The sequence below is a fragment of the Mytilus trossulus genome, chromosome 3 (genome assembly GCF_036588685.1).
Source record: "Mytilus trossulus isolate FHL-02 chromosome 3, PNRI_Mtr1.1.1.hap1, whole genome shotgun sequence".
Taxonomy (NCBI): Eukaryota; Metazoa; Mollusca; class Bivalvia; order Mytilida; family Mytilidae; genus Mytilus; species Mytilus trossulus.
The window spans coordinates 76,305,061-76,322,377 of NC_086375.1; the positions used below are offsets into that span (position 1 = coordinate 76,305,061).

General features: G+C 32.2%; 2 protein-coding genes across 9 annotated transcripts in view; one reads left to right on the forward strand and one right to left on the reverse strand.

Moving 5' to 3' along the window:
- LOC134712452 (E3 ubiquitin-protein ligase HECTD1-like) overlaps positions 1-12,388 on the forward strand; it is a 39,195-nt gene extending 26,807 nt beyond the window's left edge. For both annotated transcript variants that reach the window (XM_063573988.1, XM_063573989.1), the window contains 15 exons: positions 312-440; positions 1,740-2,196; positions 2,628-2,920; positions 3,393-3,549; positions 3,816-3,904; positions 4,111-4,241; positions 4,609-4,666; positions 5,212-5,380; positions 5,912-6,122; positions 6,560-6,896; positions 7,653-8,269; positions 8,576-8,651; positions 9,308-9,404; positions 9,989-10,139; positions 11,482-12,388. In XM_063573988.1, coding sequence (XP_063430058.1) covers positions 312-440; positions 1,740-2,196; positions 2,628-2,920; positions 3,393-3,549; positions 3,816-3,904; positions 4,111-4,241; positions 4,609-4,666; positions 5,212-5,380; positions 5,912-6,122; positions 6,560-6,896; positions 7,653-8,269; positions 8,576-8,651; positions 9,308-9,404; positions 9,989-10,139; positions 11,482-11,764 — 3,255 coding nt within the window. In that variant the 3' untranslated portion in view covers positions 11,765-12,388. The remainder of the gene's footprint in view (positions 1-311; positions 441-1,739; positions 2,197-2,627; positions 2,921-3,392; positions 3,550-3,815; positions 3,905-4,110; positions 4,242-4,608; positions 4,667-5,211; positions 5,381-5,911; positions 6,123-6,559; positions 6,897-7,652; positions 8,270-8,575; positions 8,652-9,307; positions 9,405-9,988; positions 10,140-11,481) is intronic.
- Positions 12,389-15,661: 3,273 nt separating this feature from the next.
- Positions 15,662-17,317, reverse strand: part of LOC134712454 (uncharacterized) — a 41,999-nt gene continuing 40,343 nt past the window's right edge. For all 7 annotated transcript variants that reach the window (XM_063573992.1, XM_063573997.1, XM_063574000.1 and 4 more), the window contains one exon: positions 15,662-17,244. In XM_063573992.1, the coding sequence (XP_063430062.1) occupies positions 16,452-17,244 (793 nt within the window). In that variant the 3' untranslated portion in view covers positions 15,662-16,451. The remainder of the gene's footprint in view (positions 17,245-17,317) is intronic.

The window sequence follows — 17,317 nt, forward strand, 5'->3', positions numbered from 1 at the left end:
GTATGATTGCCAATGAGACAACTATCCACAAAAGACCAAAATGACACAAATATTAACAATTATAGGTCACCGTAAGGCCTTCAACAATGAGCAAAGCCCATACCGCATATAGTCAGCTATAAAAGGCCCCGATAATTTCATTTGGTAAAAATTAGAATAACATTGCAATAACTCCCCTGCAGAAAAAAACAGAAGGACTTTTAAAGGCAACGTTCATTAGACACTAGGACATGCAAACCTTTTATAGATATCCCAAAACCAAACGTATGTGTATCATTTCATGTGTTAATTAGTTTACTTTGTATAAATAGGTTAGTGTGTTGACAAGTAGGAAGAGCAGCTCTACACCAAGTCTGACAGATGTAGAGGAAAACAAACCATCAGTAGCCAGCACAGAACAAGCTTCATCAGCTGAAAACTTAACTTCTAAAGTGAAATCTGTAAGTATTAAAATCTCTGCTTTAGTTAATAAAAAATTAAAGATCATATTAGGAAATGTTAAAATCTCTGCGTTAGTTACTGTGAAAGTACTTTAATTCGTGGGTATCAATTTTCGTGGTTTGAGCTATATTTACATGTGCCTGGGTTTTTAAATTCGTGGATTTTAGTTTTCTAAAAAAAAATATAATAATTGAAAAATTAAAGCCTTTAGAAACGAAGGTTACAAATTGTCTGGATTGAAGGAAATTGCAAAGTAAACATTGACCTGTGTAAATTGTAGTTATAACACTAATTAACCCATGATAAAGTGATCAACAGATTAAAGACCATCAAAGGTCTTAATTAGGCCATAAACATGTCACCTTAAGAAAACAGTAACATAAACAAATGCCATCAACGTATCTTGAATTGTCAAATAATTCTTATCAAAATTAACCCTAACATTAAATTATTATTTCTATCCCATATGTACTATAATTGAGGATATAAAATAAATACTTTATCATACTAGCATATCAATACTGGAAATCTGACTTTCAGCGATCAAATATGTTTTTATGAGAATTAAAAGTTCACAAGTTGTACAGTTTAGGTTATTAGAGATTAAATGGGTATAATCATGCATTCAGTTGTAGTTCTGTGACTGCTATTGAAGTATTCTCAGATTTGGCATTATTCAAAATAGTTTCTAGATCATAAAAGTAGTCAAACCTACCGACAGGGATCTCTCCATGTCTCAATCTGGACAATGATTGTTTTATTTCGTTGGACACTTAAATTCTCGGATAAAGTCATCCATGAAAACCACGAAAATTGGTACCCCACGAATAAAAGTACTTTCACAGTACCCAGAAACTTCTGAAATCATATCAGGAAATATTACAATCTCTTCGTAACCAGTTTCTGGTAAATACACAGACAACCCATTCTTTGAACTATATGCTTCTAAAATGTCCTGATATTTATTTTAGATTGTAAACTGATTTAACATTTTGAATTTTCAAGTTGAAAGACTGGGACAAATCAACATTTATGAGCATATTTTAGGCTTACTGTTCCTTTATTTGAAATTTTAACAGAAAAAGTCGAAAGAAGTAATTTAATTTTTGTGTGATATGAATTTCAGATCACAGAAGTATTAAAACTACACTATTTTTAAAAAAAAACTTGAGGTAAAGACTGAAATACATATAAACATGTCAAATTATTTAATCAGATGAAACAAAATAGTGCTTAAATGATACCTGTAACTCGTCTTCTGTTCAAAAATAATATATATCCATGTCCCTGTTTTGTAGATGGCTCAGAATCTCAGTGACAACCTTGTCAATCTTGCCAGTTCTAATAGACTAATGGGAAGTGTTGAGGAAGACAACAATTGTAACATCCCAAGAGAACAGTTTGTTGTAGCTCACCGTAGTAATAGATCAGGGGAGGTTACTCTGTCAGAATTTGCCACGTTATTAGAGGCAGACAATGAAGATGAAGTCAAAGGAGCAGAAGGAGGCCAGCCTGTAGATAATATATCTGTCACTACAACACAGCTGCATAACAAGGAAAACAAACGTCCAGAATCACAGACAAGGAGTTCCCCAACCAATCCAATGAGTGTTAGTGTACCTAATTTACCCACCAGTATGGAACAGACAGTCAGTTTGTTGGAATCCTTTGCAGCTGTAGCCAAGAGAAATCTAGGAACTGTGGGAATGAATAATAGGAGTAACAGTATAAGATTAGCCTCACAAAATGCTATCAGTATGTGTTTATCAGTTATATCTAATCTAATTATTTTCTTATTTAAAAAAAATCATTGTTAGTTTGAAACAAATCCTCATATCAAACAAAAATAGAAGAGAAGAAGTTTGAACATGGAGCCTAAACTGTATCTACAAAATCAGACAAAAAATAGACTGATGATTTTAAAAGTATTATAAGATCAAATATTTCAAAGTTTCAGAATCATTTTTTTTCACGAAAATGCACTACTGTTTATATCGATTACAAAGTTTCTATATAAATCAACTGAAGAACATTAGACTATAAGCTCACTAAAGTGATGCTGACACTTTTTTATTTCCCTGTCATAATTTTCAGCTTATGTTTACTAAAATTTAAAAAAAAATATGTCTTTATGGTTTAAGAGATTAGATTAATTTTATGTTTAAAGCATGTATATTTTTATTCAGGTAATCTTCTAAGTACTGCACAAAGTTATCCTAGCTTGACAACAAATAGTGCTGCCACCTCTAACACTTTGACAACGAACCAGACCATGGCCAATGTGACATCACTGAGCCAAGCTCTGACACGTAGTCTAACCTCTACATCGAGTGAGAGTGACAATGAATTTCTAGAAACAAGTAGGGCAACAAATCTTTTGGCAGAATTGGAAGATGAAGAAGATTTACCTGTACCTGATGAAGATGATGATGAAAATGATGAAGAAAATGAGGATGATGAACTTTATGAAGATGTACTGGTAAGTAGAAGTTTTGATAGATTTGATAAAAAGATAAAATGAAGATAAATCTGTTCACACAAGAACTTAGATTGAAGGGAACTGGAAATTGTATGAAAAGTAGAAGATACCCAGGAGGGAATCAGAATCTGAAATCTAATAATGTCATTGTACAAATGCAAAAACAAAATACACTTCAAAACATTACACAGACAAATTGCAGTTAGTTCACTTGTATCTTAACCAGTTTGCTGTGCAGATCATGTAGTTTAATGATAGTTTTGGCTTCTTTACCTGTTCTTGTGAATCCCTTCACATACTTCATATGACTTTTTGACATTTTTACTTGATCAAAGAAATGCATTTTGTTGTAAATCCATAAAATTTTTAATCTCAACATTATTCTTTACAATTATTTTCAAGCTTCAATATTAGCTTGGTAATGAAAATGAAAGCTTATACTATATTTGAAGCAATTCTACCTATGTTTTAGGAGGAAGAAGATCTTGAAATGAGAGGAGAGAGACGTAAAACTTGGGATGATGAGTATGTTCTTAAGAGACAATTCTCTGCACTGATTCCAGCATTTGATCCAAGACCTGGTAGAACTAATGTTAATCAAACTCAGGACTTTGAAATACCAACTCCAGGTAAGGAAGGACCTAAAATGTTCATTGTCATTTAGAAAAGCATGATGTTTATACAGATATTTATTACTTATGTTCATACTTTTCTGTTTGATAATCCTAACAATTCAAAATATAGCCTAGCATTAAAGTATCAATACCTACTTGCAAAGTCACAACAAAGCGAAACAAAGATAAATATAAAACATGTGTACATGTTGAAACCTTTCTAGGAACTAAACAAAATTTTACTGTTAACTCTATATAAAGTTTGAATATGATTTTTGTAGGTAAAGAGCCAGTACAGGCTCCAGAGAATATCTATCCTCTACAACAACCAAAACTGGTACTGTCTTTCAAAGCTCCTTGTCTTCCAGGGGTAAGTTTACATTCTAGGTGTTAAGCAAATGCCAAATAATATTTTTCAGCAAATTTTCCAAAAATGCTATACACCTCATGATTATAATAATTTTCTGTAAAATAAATTAATTAACAAGTAACTACTTTTGAATTAAAATTTAATAATATGCCCCAAATTCCTCACAAATATCATAGGATAAATATTAAATTTGGTGTATTTTTCAGTTGGAGGACACAGAGGTTGTTTTAACAGAAGATAAACAGTGCATATTCAGGTTTATACAAAAATTACTTATCCAAGGTGGTTCAGGCAGCAAGACAGAACGATTACGTAGAATCTGGGAACCAACTTATACGTAAGTTCCTAGTACTTATATGAAATAGAAATATATTTTATATTTGAGGTTGCTTAAACATCAACTTGACAGAGTCTGGAAATATAACATAAACATCATGCATTTAATGAATCATGTTAGATTGATGCTTGGATAGAAGGGTTGTAAAATTTAAAATTTACAATTAATAGAATTCAGGGACTTGCACACACATACGTTACAAATTCTTATTAGTATCTTAGATGGACAAACATAATGAAAATGAGACTGATCTCACATATCAAATATACTAACTTATTTTTGAAAAGAAAATTATCACAAGAAATAAATCTGTTTATGTTGTATAATGATGAGTTGATTAGTATATTTGTTACAAATTTCTTTGTAGAATTATATACAGAGCATTAAAGGATGGAGAGGTGAAAGAAGATATTGAAAAAATGACAGTAAGTATCATGTTTAAAAAATGTTATTCTATTTTATATTAACCTTTGTATAAATTTATGTTTTGTCATATTCCTAAATGCAGACAACTTTTATAGAATTTATTAGGGCTCTGCATCTTGTTATTCTGTCCATCAGTCCCTTAATTTTCATACAATTTTGTGAAGGAAGATCTTCAAAATAATGCATAAGATGAAATTGTGTAAAGTTGTCATAACTTCTGTGAACTTTGAATTTCTTCAACAAATTCTGGGATGATATGTGCATAGTAAAAAGTGTATTTGATGGAACATTTTTATCTGTCATTATCAAATAATAGATATATTATGATATTAATTAAACTATAATCTTTTATGTGCTATTGAAATCGATTTTTTTCTAAATTTTGCACTATTGATATTTATTCCACCTTATCATGCTTATAGCCTGTAACCCATTACTATCATGTGTCATTACATCTTAGAGTTTGTGTCATGAATTTATAAGTTCCATTTTTTTTTCCAGTTGAAAAAATGATCTTAAACATTTGTTTCTGATATCTTTATAGGATTCTACTTACAACCAGTTGGAGAGTAAATCTGAGAGTTATCAGATTCTAAGTGAATGTGATGTTCCTAGAAACAATGACCCAGCATCCTGTACCATAGACCATGTTTTACAGTTACTACAAAGGCTGTATGCTATTGGTATGGAACAGTCCATGAAACAAACTATAGGTATTGATTTTATACAATTATTTATACTCTGCAAAAATTTCCAAGTTCGAAACTTTACTTTGTCAACTTCAAAGTAATTGTACTGTGATAGGGTGTTCACTTTTAGTGAGGGAGGTTCAGGATTTGATCCTTGGATAGGTCAAACTAAAAACTAGAAGAAGAAAAAAATGAATTCTCTGCTTCACTGTTATGAAGGTGGTAGTGAGTATGAACAAATGATTGATTGAAGTGAAAATGATGTGTCCAACAATAGTGACATTACCTTGTGACTTGCATGTTAGAAGTCTGATAAAGCATTTCAAGTCTTAAACAATGTTGGTTATATTGATATCCCATAAGCATGTTATAATCCTAAGTATTTATGCAATATGAACTACTACACAATATCAGCCATCAGTTAATCAATCATGGAATGTTCCACATATTTCATAAACTTCCATATGAATTTTTTTTTTATACCTTGTAACTGTATAATGTTGAAATTTTGGAAGGAAAGGATTAATAACATATGTATATATTTATTTATTTTAGATGAGGTAGGAGGCCTTGTTAACCTGCCAACAGGAGAATTTTGTAGTAAGAAAATAACCAACAAAATAGTACAACAGATACAGGATCCCTTAGTATTAGCTAGTAATGCTTTACCAGACTGGTGTGAGAAACTTACCAAGAATTGTCCCATGTTGTTCTCATTTGATACCAGACAGCTCTACTTCTCATGTACAGCTTTTGGATGCTCTAGGTAGGATTTTAAAATTAACAAATGCAAGGCATTTTTTTTTCTTGCAAGAATGTCCTGGAGACATCTACTTTCAGTGAAGACTTCCAAGTTGGTTCGTGTGGAACTGGAAAGCATGAATTTTATTACAATATTGCATGTCTTCACCAGGACTCAAAACCTGGGACCTCTACTTTACAAGACAGCAAGTGTATCTACTGAGCTAAAGAAGTACTTTCTTAGCTCAACCTCTTAGGACTGACTAAGTATCTACTACATTTACTAAGGGATGCAATCCTGTCACCTAAAAAATAGACTTTCAAGAGGTCACTTGTCTTTGTTTAGATTTGTTGTTGTGTCAACTTCCTATTTATAGATCATCAATGTTTATGTTTTAAGTCAATGCAAAGTTAAATACAATGTATAACATTATTTCAGTCAAGGATAAACTTTTTTTGCAGGTCAATTGTATGGTTACAAGAGAGAAGGGATGCCACTTTGGAGAGAAGCAGAGGTGCATTGCCTCGTAGGGATGAGGGCGGGGAATATAGAATTGGTCGTCTGAAACATGAACGTGTCAAAGTACCAAGGGGAGACCACTTGCTAGAGTGGGCTGTACAGATGATGAGATGTCACTGTCAGAGAAAGTCAATCCTAGAGATAGAATTCTCTGGGGAAGAAGGGACAGGTTTAGGTCCATCATTGGAATTCTATGCCTTAGTAGCAGCTGAACTACAAAAGAAAGAGTTAGGACTTTGGTTATGTGATGATGATGCTCCCAATAAATTAGAGAGACAGGTAATAAAGTCGATTTTATAATGATTATATAAAACAAGAAAATGATTATATACTGTGGATTCATTATTATTCGTTGGATACCAATTTTCGTGGCTTTCGTGGGTACAGGTGAACCACGAATTCATATGTTCAACGAACTTCATATTTTCTATACGCTTTGTACACAGAAATCAGCAAACCACGAATTCAAATATCCACGAAAATGTAAGTTTTCCTCAATCCACGAAAATTGATACCAAAGAAAATAAATGAATCCACAGTATTACATGAAGTAACAGAGCATCTTTCTAATTTTTCTGTGGTTTAGTAATCCTTTTATTCCTTCTGTCAAATCAATACATGGATAGATCTATGAATATCAGTTACTGAAGTTATTTTAATGGCTCATGAATTAGAAAATAATACTATATAGATATGTTATGTATCTGAAGAACTTTCCTTGATTTACCTTCATCAGAAATGCTCAAAGCCAAAATTTGATTGAGGGAGTTGGAACCTTAGTTTCTTTATGATTTCTAAATCTAATGTTAATGTATATAGCTAGAAGAAGATTTGGTATGAGTGCCAATTAGACAACTCTCTCATCCAAGTTGAAATTTGTTGAAGCAAACCATTATATGTCAAAGTACTATTTCAACACAGAGCCTTGGCTCACACAGAACAGCAATGAAAAAAAATGGACCATAAAATGTGCATGTATAACAGTTATTTATGTTAACAATATTTTATTTTTCTCATGTAATTATTTCACTGCAGATTGACATAGGTCATGGTATTAAGCCACCAGGGTACTACATTCAGCGAGTAGGAGGGCTATTCCCAGGACCCTACCCACAGGAAAGTCCAGACATGCATAATATTGAACAGCTTTTCCAGTTTCTTGGAACTCTTCTTGCCAAATGTCTCCAGGACAAACGTATTATTGACATTCCATTATCAAGACCTTTCTTAAAACTGATGTGTATGGGTGAGGTTGGTCATCATATTACACAACAGTATACACAGTCACTTCACCGTTCAGTAGGGAGCTCCATGGAATCTTACCACTCTGACCTTCCTAGCAGTAATACCACTAGCTATACCACATCATATAGTATTGAGGACATGGACAAGGAGTTAATACTTGATCCACCAAAACCTAAACAACCAGAGACTCCAGCATGGTATACAGGAATATTAAATGATGACGATTTTGAAGTTATTGATGCTCATAGAGCTGTATTTCTCAGTCAACTCAAAGATTTGGCTAATCAAAAACAAAAAATATTAAAGGACAAAACATTGACTCCTGATCAGAAAAATATTCTTATTCAGCAGTTAGGGCTCAGAAATCCACAGGATCCTGAGGATAAATATAGATTGGAAGATTTAGGGTAAGTTTGAGGAGTAGTTAAACAGATTCATTTAAATATTTAGCATATTATTAATTCAATACCAATGCTAGGTTTACTAAAGCTAAAAGAGTTCAAGTTCAAGAAACGAAGGAAAACGATAATTCAAATCAAATTTTGATTAAGATTACCTGTAATGAAAGATATAACATTAAGGACCATACATATTTAAAAAAAATGCAAGATATTTCTATTCAAAGGTCTATCATGCACTAAATTGAAAGATTATGTCACACAAGGTTTCCCCAGAGAAATGTTCCATATTTAATGCCATCTTCATATTTTCAGAATAAATTTCCAGTTCAATCCATCATCTAAAGTATATGGTTATACATCATATGATCTCAAACCTAATGCAGAAGATGTAAGTATTTACTGTGGAAACATCACATCACATGGGTGAACATTTAATGATTTTATAGCACACAAAAATAATCAAATGAATTTTAAAATACAAAACTGTAATCCTCTAAATATAAGAAGTGATATACTGTGTTACTTCTTTAAGTCCATCACATTAAGTTTTCGCTAAGTTTTAGCTTCCTTAAATTTGTTTTCAGGTTCAAGTCAGCATGCTATCAGGCTTCAGGTGAACATGCTTTACTGTATTATGCGCTTTCAGATTAATTTTACATCAGCTTCTGTTTAACTGTATACTTTAAACCAACTAATTTTCGCGAGCGATTTAATTTCGCGACTTTTGCGAGGAGAAAAATAACGCAAAATTAAATAGTCGTGAATATGTATAATTTGGATCTTTTCTTATCTAACTACATCAATTTAATTAGATAATCGCGAAATTAAATCGCCGCGAAGTGGATTAGAAAGGACTAAACGCGAAATAAAGTATTCGCGAAAATAAGTTTACAGTAGTTAATAGGAAGGGTAGCATTACTTGTTTTCTGACTAGATTTCTTATCTAAAAAAATTTATGAAATAGAATTTTAGCGATTTGTGTAAGACTTATCATTAATCAGATCAAAATTACATTATTATTGTGTTTTTTTTAATTATTTTAAGGAGGAGGTAACTCTAGAAAACATAGAAGAATATGTAGATCTGGTCACCGACTTCTGTCTAAACAGTGGTATCAGGAGACAGCTTGATGCTTTCAGAGGTATTTAATACAGTACAACTTTGTACTAAATTTTTACAATAATATTGATGCCAAATCCAATACATTATATATATTGGATTGCAACCGTACTTTGGTCATTTATGGTATAAAATAATATAAAAGAAGATATCTATTTCCTTTTGAAGTCGTCACTTCATTCAAGGTAAAAGACATTTTTGCTAAAGAAAGATTGATATTTGTGCAGGAAAGTTCTCAGATGCTTAATCTATTACCTTACACAAAATTGAAACTTTACATTAGATTGAAATCTTGGATATGTGGTTCCATTCAAGGAGAGGAAGATTTCTTTTTATTTTGAAGTCACTAGGTCTAAGTTGAAGGTCAAGTTACATGTACAATATTTAGATACAGTTAGTTATTGTACAATAGTGACATCATGGGACTTCTAAAGATTTTTCATTTACCATTCACAATCAATTATTTTATATTTTGTTTGTTAGCAGTATTTCGATTATGTTTTTTTGAAGTCAATGCAACCCTATTAAATCACAACCACAAAAAAATTAGGAAAGATTATCTTTTTTAAAATTTTGATTGATAAGATAATCTTGACTATATTTTAGATGGCTTTAACTCTGTATACCCTATGGAGAAATTACATTCCTTCAGTCCCACAGAATTAGCCTCCCTATTGTGTGGTGACCAGACACCAGAATGGACTAAAGAGGACATACTCAATTACACTGAACCAAAATTAGGATATACCAGAGAAAGGTAGGCATATTGAAGTATGGTGAAATGGGATATTGTATAAAAGAACATGTCAGTGAACTAAATTTTTGTAATTTAAATTTTAAAGAATATTTCAATATTTTAGTTTCTGCAGAATTTTACTGAAGACTCTAGTATAATTAAGAAATAATTCATGGGGGCTTGAATATATCGTGATTTTACCACGGGTTGGCCCTTTATGACAAATATTTTACCCTGAGCGATAGCGAGGGGTAAAATATCGGCATAAAGGGACAATCCGTGGTAAAATCTAGATATATTCAAGCCCCCATGAATTATTTCGATTCTAATAGGACAAATACGGCAATTATTTTGGATCGAAGCGCTCTAGGTGATGGCATTATTTGCTGTTCCAATATATAAACGCACTATTAAATTGACGTAAAATAACGGAGCAAACTGAATAAATGATGATGCTTAAACTATTTATAATAACATATTTAGATAATTTTAGATTAATCTAATTATTATTGTACTTATATGTCTCATATGTATACAAAAACGGCTAATATAACTCATTTTAGCATCATTTGTTAACGTTTCCTTGTTATGAGGATTTTCCGTTTCACAAGCGTGTATTTTCCCGTAAATTGCTTATATTCTGACGTCATTGTTCTATGACGTCGAGTCGCTCATTCATTAAAAAACATATGACGTGGGGGTACAATGGGAACAGCCCATGAAATATATTCATATTTTACCACGGGTGTGTACTCAAAGCGTTTGAAGGACGTCATGTTAGAATACTGTATAGATATAAGATAATGCTTCACCCTTATTAAATTTTTTACTTGATTTCCGAATGAAAAATCGGTAATTGATTTGGGGATGAACACCTGGCACACATCTGGGTGGGCGGCTGCAAAACAGTATATGTGCATTTAATCATGAACTGTAAACCAAAGCTTTTTTAATTTTGATATGTTGATACTGAGGACAAAATGTAGGTCAAGTTTGATATTGACAATTTTCACTTTCACCGTTCAGGATTTATGGTCCTTGTGATATTGTAAACTACCAGGACACTGATAAAAGTTAAAAAATCTGGTTTGCTGTCACTCTGACAGCCTCTTGTTTTGTTAAACATGGCATGTTAGATGTTCATCTATGTGTTCACCATACATCTCTATAATATTTAATTTCCAACTAAAGTTAACATATATGCATAAAATTGTTCAGTGAAACTGTGACAAAAATTGAATACCCTTGTTAAAAATGATATACAATTTGGCAATAACAATTATAATTATTATGATAGTATCACTAAGTATCATCACAATTCTTTATCAGAGAAATATATTAACAGTGTTCCTTTTATTTGCAGTCCTGGATTCCAGAGATTTGTAAGTGTTATGGTAGATCTGAGTTCTGATGAGAGAAAAGCCTTCTTACAGTTTACAACAGGATGTTCATCCTTGCCACCAGGTGGCCTGGCAAACTTACACCCAAGACTGACTATAGTTAGAAAAGTTGACGGGAATGACACCAGTTTCCCATCAGTAAACACTTGTGTTCATTATCTAAAACTACCTGAATATTCCTCAGAGGATATTCTACGCGAGAAATTGTTAGCTGCAACGTCAGAAAAAGGATTTCATCTTAATTAATGAGAAAATTTTAGTCCTGAGAGTAGAAAATTAAGTATCAATTCTACTTTCTGTTTTATGTGATTAAAAATAATTGAATTTGAAAATGATAAAGACATATTTCTGTTGTAATTGATTATATTATTATTTATTTATAATTGCTTTTTGTAATACATTAGCAACTTTGTATAGATATAAATCCTCTAACTTACTGTTGATGTGTGATAGAATGTTTTATTGAAGTGAATGGATGTATTCAGGGAATTATGATCAAATTCATTATGCTCTGAAAAATAATGTGAGAGTCAGAACCTTGAATAATTATTGATAAATACCCCTCCCGAAAATGTATGTTTTTCACCATTTTAAGTGAATCTGATTGACATATTTTTCACCATTTTAGGTGAATCTAAATGACTTTTACTGTTAAATGATTGATTGTAATTATGACAATGTGTATATTACAACACATAGATTTTGTGCAATAGATGAGAGAGGACATTTGAATTAATATTGAAAGTGCTTGTGGTTGATTGTTAAGAATAATGTGTTTGTATAATTTGACAGTGTGTTCTGTTTTAATTAGGTCAATATAAAATTTGTTTTTCACATTAATCTGTGATTTTACACAGTAAAAATTGTTAAAAAAAATGTGTTTTGGTATTTCTTTGCCACCTGAAATAGAATTGTAGAATAATTTAGCTGTTTTTGGCGTGCAGGTATATTTCTTGACTTTATTGTTTATAATGCTATCAAATTTTTATGAGCCTCCAAATTTGTATTCTTCACTTCACTTCACTTCATTGTCTGTACAGTCTTTTTTCCAGTATTTATAATCTAGTTTTCTGTTCACAGTTTTGTAATAAGTGTAAATTGTAGAATCCAATATGACTCAAAATCTAATTCATATATAAGTATGAAAAAAAGGAAGATGTGGTATGATTGATAATAAGACAACTATTCACCAGAGTTCAAATGTAGTTATTGTACAGCCATAAAATGTTGGGACCAAAACTCCCAAAATCAATACCAACCTTCCTTTTGTGGTCATAAACCTTGTGATAAAATTTTATAGATTTATATTCACTTTTACTAAAGTTAGAGTTCGAAAACTAAAAGTATTCGGACGACGATGACGACAACGACGACGACGCCAACGTGATAGCAATATACGACGAAAATTTTTTCAAAATTCAAAACTAAATATTAATGTTATATACATATCCACTTTCATGGATTTTAACAGTCTGTCGATTCCTGTATCTTGGCATTGCACATGATCATGTTTTTATAAGACTGTTTATGGCGTCTTTAACCTTAATCTATTGGATGTGTTCAGATCGATAATTTAGTTTTAGATGCATGACTTTTTTTATTATTTGTTTATGGCTTTGAACTAGCTTTCAGTAACTGTAATCACTCTCAGATCTGTACTTTGTGTCTTGTTGTTGATGGGAATCTACACATATGTATTTCTATTTGTATCCATCTGATGAGTTCAGCCTTTTCAACTGATTTTTAGCTCACCTGGCCCAAAGGGCCAAGTGAGCTTTTCTCATCACTTGGCGTCCGGCGTCCGGCGTCCGTCGTCCGTCGTCCGTCGTCGTCCGGCGTTAGCTTTTACAAAAATCTTCTCCTCTGAAACTACTGGGCCAAATCAAACCAAACTTGGCCACAATCATCATTGGGGTATCTAGTTTAAAAAATGTGTGGCGTGACCCGGTCATCCAACCAAGATGGCCGCCACGGCTAAAAATAGAACATAGGGGTAAAATGCAGTTTTTGGCTTATAACTCAAAAACCAAGGCATTTAGAGGAAATCTGACAAGGGGTAAAAATGTTTATCAGGTCAAGATCTATCTGCCCTGAAATTTTCAGATGAATCGGTTAACCTGTTGTTGGGTTGCTGCCCTGAATTGGTAATTTTGAGGAAATTTTGCTGTTTTTGGTTATTATCTTGAATATTATTATAGATAGAGATAAACTGTAAACAGTAATAATGTTCAGCAAAGTTAGATTTACAAATAAGTCAACATGACCGAAATGGTCAGTTGACCCCTTTAGGAGTTATTGCCCTTTATAGTCAATTTTTAACCATTTTTCATAAATCTAAGTAATCTTTTACAAAAATCTTCTCCTCTGAAACTACTGAGCCAAATTAATCCAAACTAGGCCACAATCATCTTTGGGGTATCTAGTTTAAAAAATGTGTGGCGTGACCCGGTCAACCAACCAAGATGGCTGCCACGGCTAAAAATAGAACATAGGGGTAAAATGCAGTTTTTGGCTTATAACTCAAAAACCAAAGCATTTTGAGAAAATTTGACATGGGATAAAAATGTTTACCAGGTCAATATCTATCTGCCCTGAAATTTTCAGATGAATTGGACAATCGGTTGTTGGCTTGCTGCCCTCCAATTGGTAATTTTTAAAGAAATTTTGCCGTTTTTGGTTATTATCTTGAATACTATTATAGAAAGAGATAAACTGTAAACAGCAATAATGTTCAGCAAAGTAAGATCTACAAATAAGTCAACATGACCTAAATGGTCAATTGACCCCTTTAGGAGTTATTGCCCTTTATAGTCAATTTTTAACAATTTTCATTAATTCGGTAAATTTATGTAAATTTTTACCAAATATTTTTCTCTGTTACTAATGGGCAAGGTTAATTATAGATATAATTGTAAGAAGCAAGAACGTTCAGTAAAGTAAGAACTTCAAACACATCACCATCACCAAAATACAATTTTGTCATGAATCCATTTGTGTCCTTTGTTTAATATGCACATAGACCAAGGTGAGCGACACAGGCTCTTTAGAGCCTCTAGTTATAGTTCATGCTTATGTTGTACTGTGAGTGTTATACCACTGTCCCAAGTTATGATCCCACTAACATGTTTAACCGCCACATTCTGTATGTAAGTGTCTGTCCCAAGTCAGGAGCTGTAATTCAGTGGTTGTTGTTTGTTTCTGTGTTATATTTTTGTTTTTTCATTCCTTTTTTGTGCATTACTTAGGCCGTTATTTTTATCACTTAAAAATTGTTTAAAATTTGTGATTTCAGAGCCTTTTATAGCTGACTTTGATATGGGCTTTGCTCATTGTCAAAGACTGTATGGTGACCTATAGCTGTTGATTTCTTTGTCATTTGGTCTCTTGTTGAGAGTTGTCTCATTGGCAATCATACAACATCTTCTTTTTTATATGTGTACCAAGTTTCAAGTTGATTGGAATTCAACTTCATCAAAAACTACTTTGACCAAAATCAGTAACCTGAAGTGGGACAGACAAACAAACAAACAAACAAAAAAGACAAACAATTAAACAAAGGGAGACAAGAAAACATAATTCCGAAAAGTGGGGAATAATAAAACAAGAGATCTTTTGTGTGATTGATTGTATTGTTACTTATTCTAGATTTTTTTATAATGTTCCATTCAAGATCATTCAATCTCCAGTAAATATGGCAAAGATCTAATAACAATTTTACTACCAGTTTGCCCTTTTTTTGTTCTTGGACTAAAAATATATGAAGTAAGATGATTGAGTTTAGATATATTAGAAGATGCTTACCTAGTTTTAAGTTTGTCTCACATCATTCTTAAGTTTGATAGGCAGGCAGTACAGGGCAATGCATTAGGGACGACATGAAAAGTTCAATGTAGGATAAAAAACTTAATTCACATAGTTTTTTCGCTGATTTAAGTTTTTTAACCTACATCGATCTTTTGATGTTGTCCCTTGTAACAAGTTTTAATTTCATGTGTTTGATAGCTTTCATGAGAGCACATAATTTGAGATGCAGGTAATACTTGACTATCTTACTTATAAGGCTTAATGAAATAATTTTTTCCACTGCTTTCTAAAGTTCACACGACGGTTTACTAGCTTTACCATCAGTTATAAAATGTTCAATCAATTTTTTATTTCATTTATTATATAAAATACAACAGTAACAGATTTTACTCCATACAACAAAAGTTTAACAATAAATAAAATAATTTACAAAATATAATTATTATACAAAATATTGTTTATCTTCGTTGTGACATAAATTCCACATTCAAAAACAATTATACTGCAAAAACAAGAAAATTAACAGAACAAATGATTGTCATATATTGAGAAATCAATTTTGTAGACAAAACTTGTGTTTACTAGACAAAAAATGAAGATCTTGAAAAAAGTTTTTTTTTCTTCTTCGCCAATGCAATGGTTCCCAGTCAATATAATTAAATAAAAAGAAGCTGGTCATGGTATTAAACTCTTTATGAGAAAATTACCTTATAAAACCTAAAGTAGATTATAGGTAACTAAAGGAATTAAACTGAAAATGTGGACATAAACAATAGAAGTAAGACAGAGTTTCCAGAGCATGAGAATGATGAGACATGTATGTACACATATGGAATGCTTGTACAATTATACACCACGACTGCTAACACAATAGCATACTTAAGACGCATTATCAGGGACATGTATTGCAGGAGAGACAAAAAAAGATCACAATATTTGAATAAAAAAAATGGAAAAATTCTTTTCAAAATATAAATACTTTATCCTAGCTTCGTTCACACTTACATGGATTTCAAAGAAAAGGCTTAAAAATTCATGTTTTCTTCTGCTTTGTTTTTATCCTTCAAAAATTCAAAGAATTAGAAATCAAATTTGTGTCATTACCAGCCAGTAAAAAACAATCAAACAATTAAAAAATATTTTCTTGATTTTTAAGCTGCCTCTTTTTAGGAACTGGCTTTTTGTTCTTCTTATATAAACCATTTTCCCCAGCATTGTCATACAGAGAACTCTGTAATGTTGTATGGGATCGTAAATCTGGAAATGGATTTGGTGGTAAAGGCTTGTTTTTGTGCTCTTCATCAACAAAACATTTATTCTGAAATCCTCTCAGTTTTTCAAACTGATGATTAGCATACATTCCATGAGGAGCTGGAGGGTGATCATCATCTATATGATTTGCAGGAACATTAGGGAGAATACTTGATATTGCATAAGGACTTTCCTTCTTAGAACCTCTACCAGCCAAACCAAATTTTGATTCAAGTTCTCCATCTAATATTGTAGCAGTATAAATTCGATCATCTCTCTGCGATGACGTAATACTGTTTGATTCATGCTCATTATCCACACAAGAAGATGTAGAAAATCTAAACTCTCTGTCTGCTGACAAAGGTCTGTTTGATTCACTGTCTGATAAATAACTAGATTCTAACTCATTTGATTGTCTTGTATAACATTTTGATAGTTCATCATAGCCTGCTCTTGCTGATGCCCCTGAGGTCCCATGGATAGTAGATATTGCTGGAAGTGACATTGTATGGTTGCTATCGTCTTCTATGTTATTATTACTGGACCTCTCAGCCTCACCATTTTGCCTGGACTTCTTTCTGCGTTTGTATTTTTCCCCCTTTTCCATTTTGTTGTGTAAGTAGTTTACCCTGTGATAGTCAGTAAGGACATAATCTGCTCGTCGTTCTGGGCTGAAATAGAAAAATGTATAATTAGTATTGTAAGTAACAAGGAAACTAGGTGTTATGTAGGAATTAACAGGGT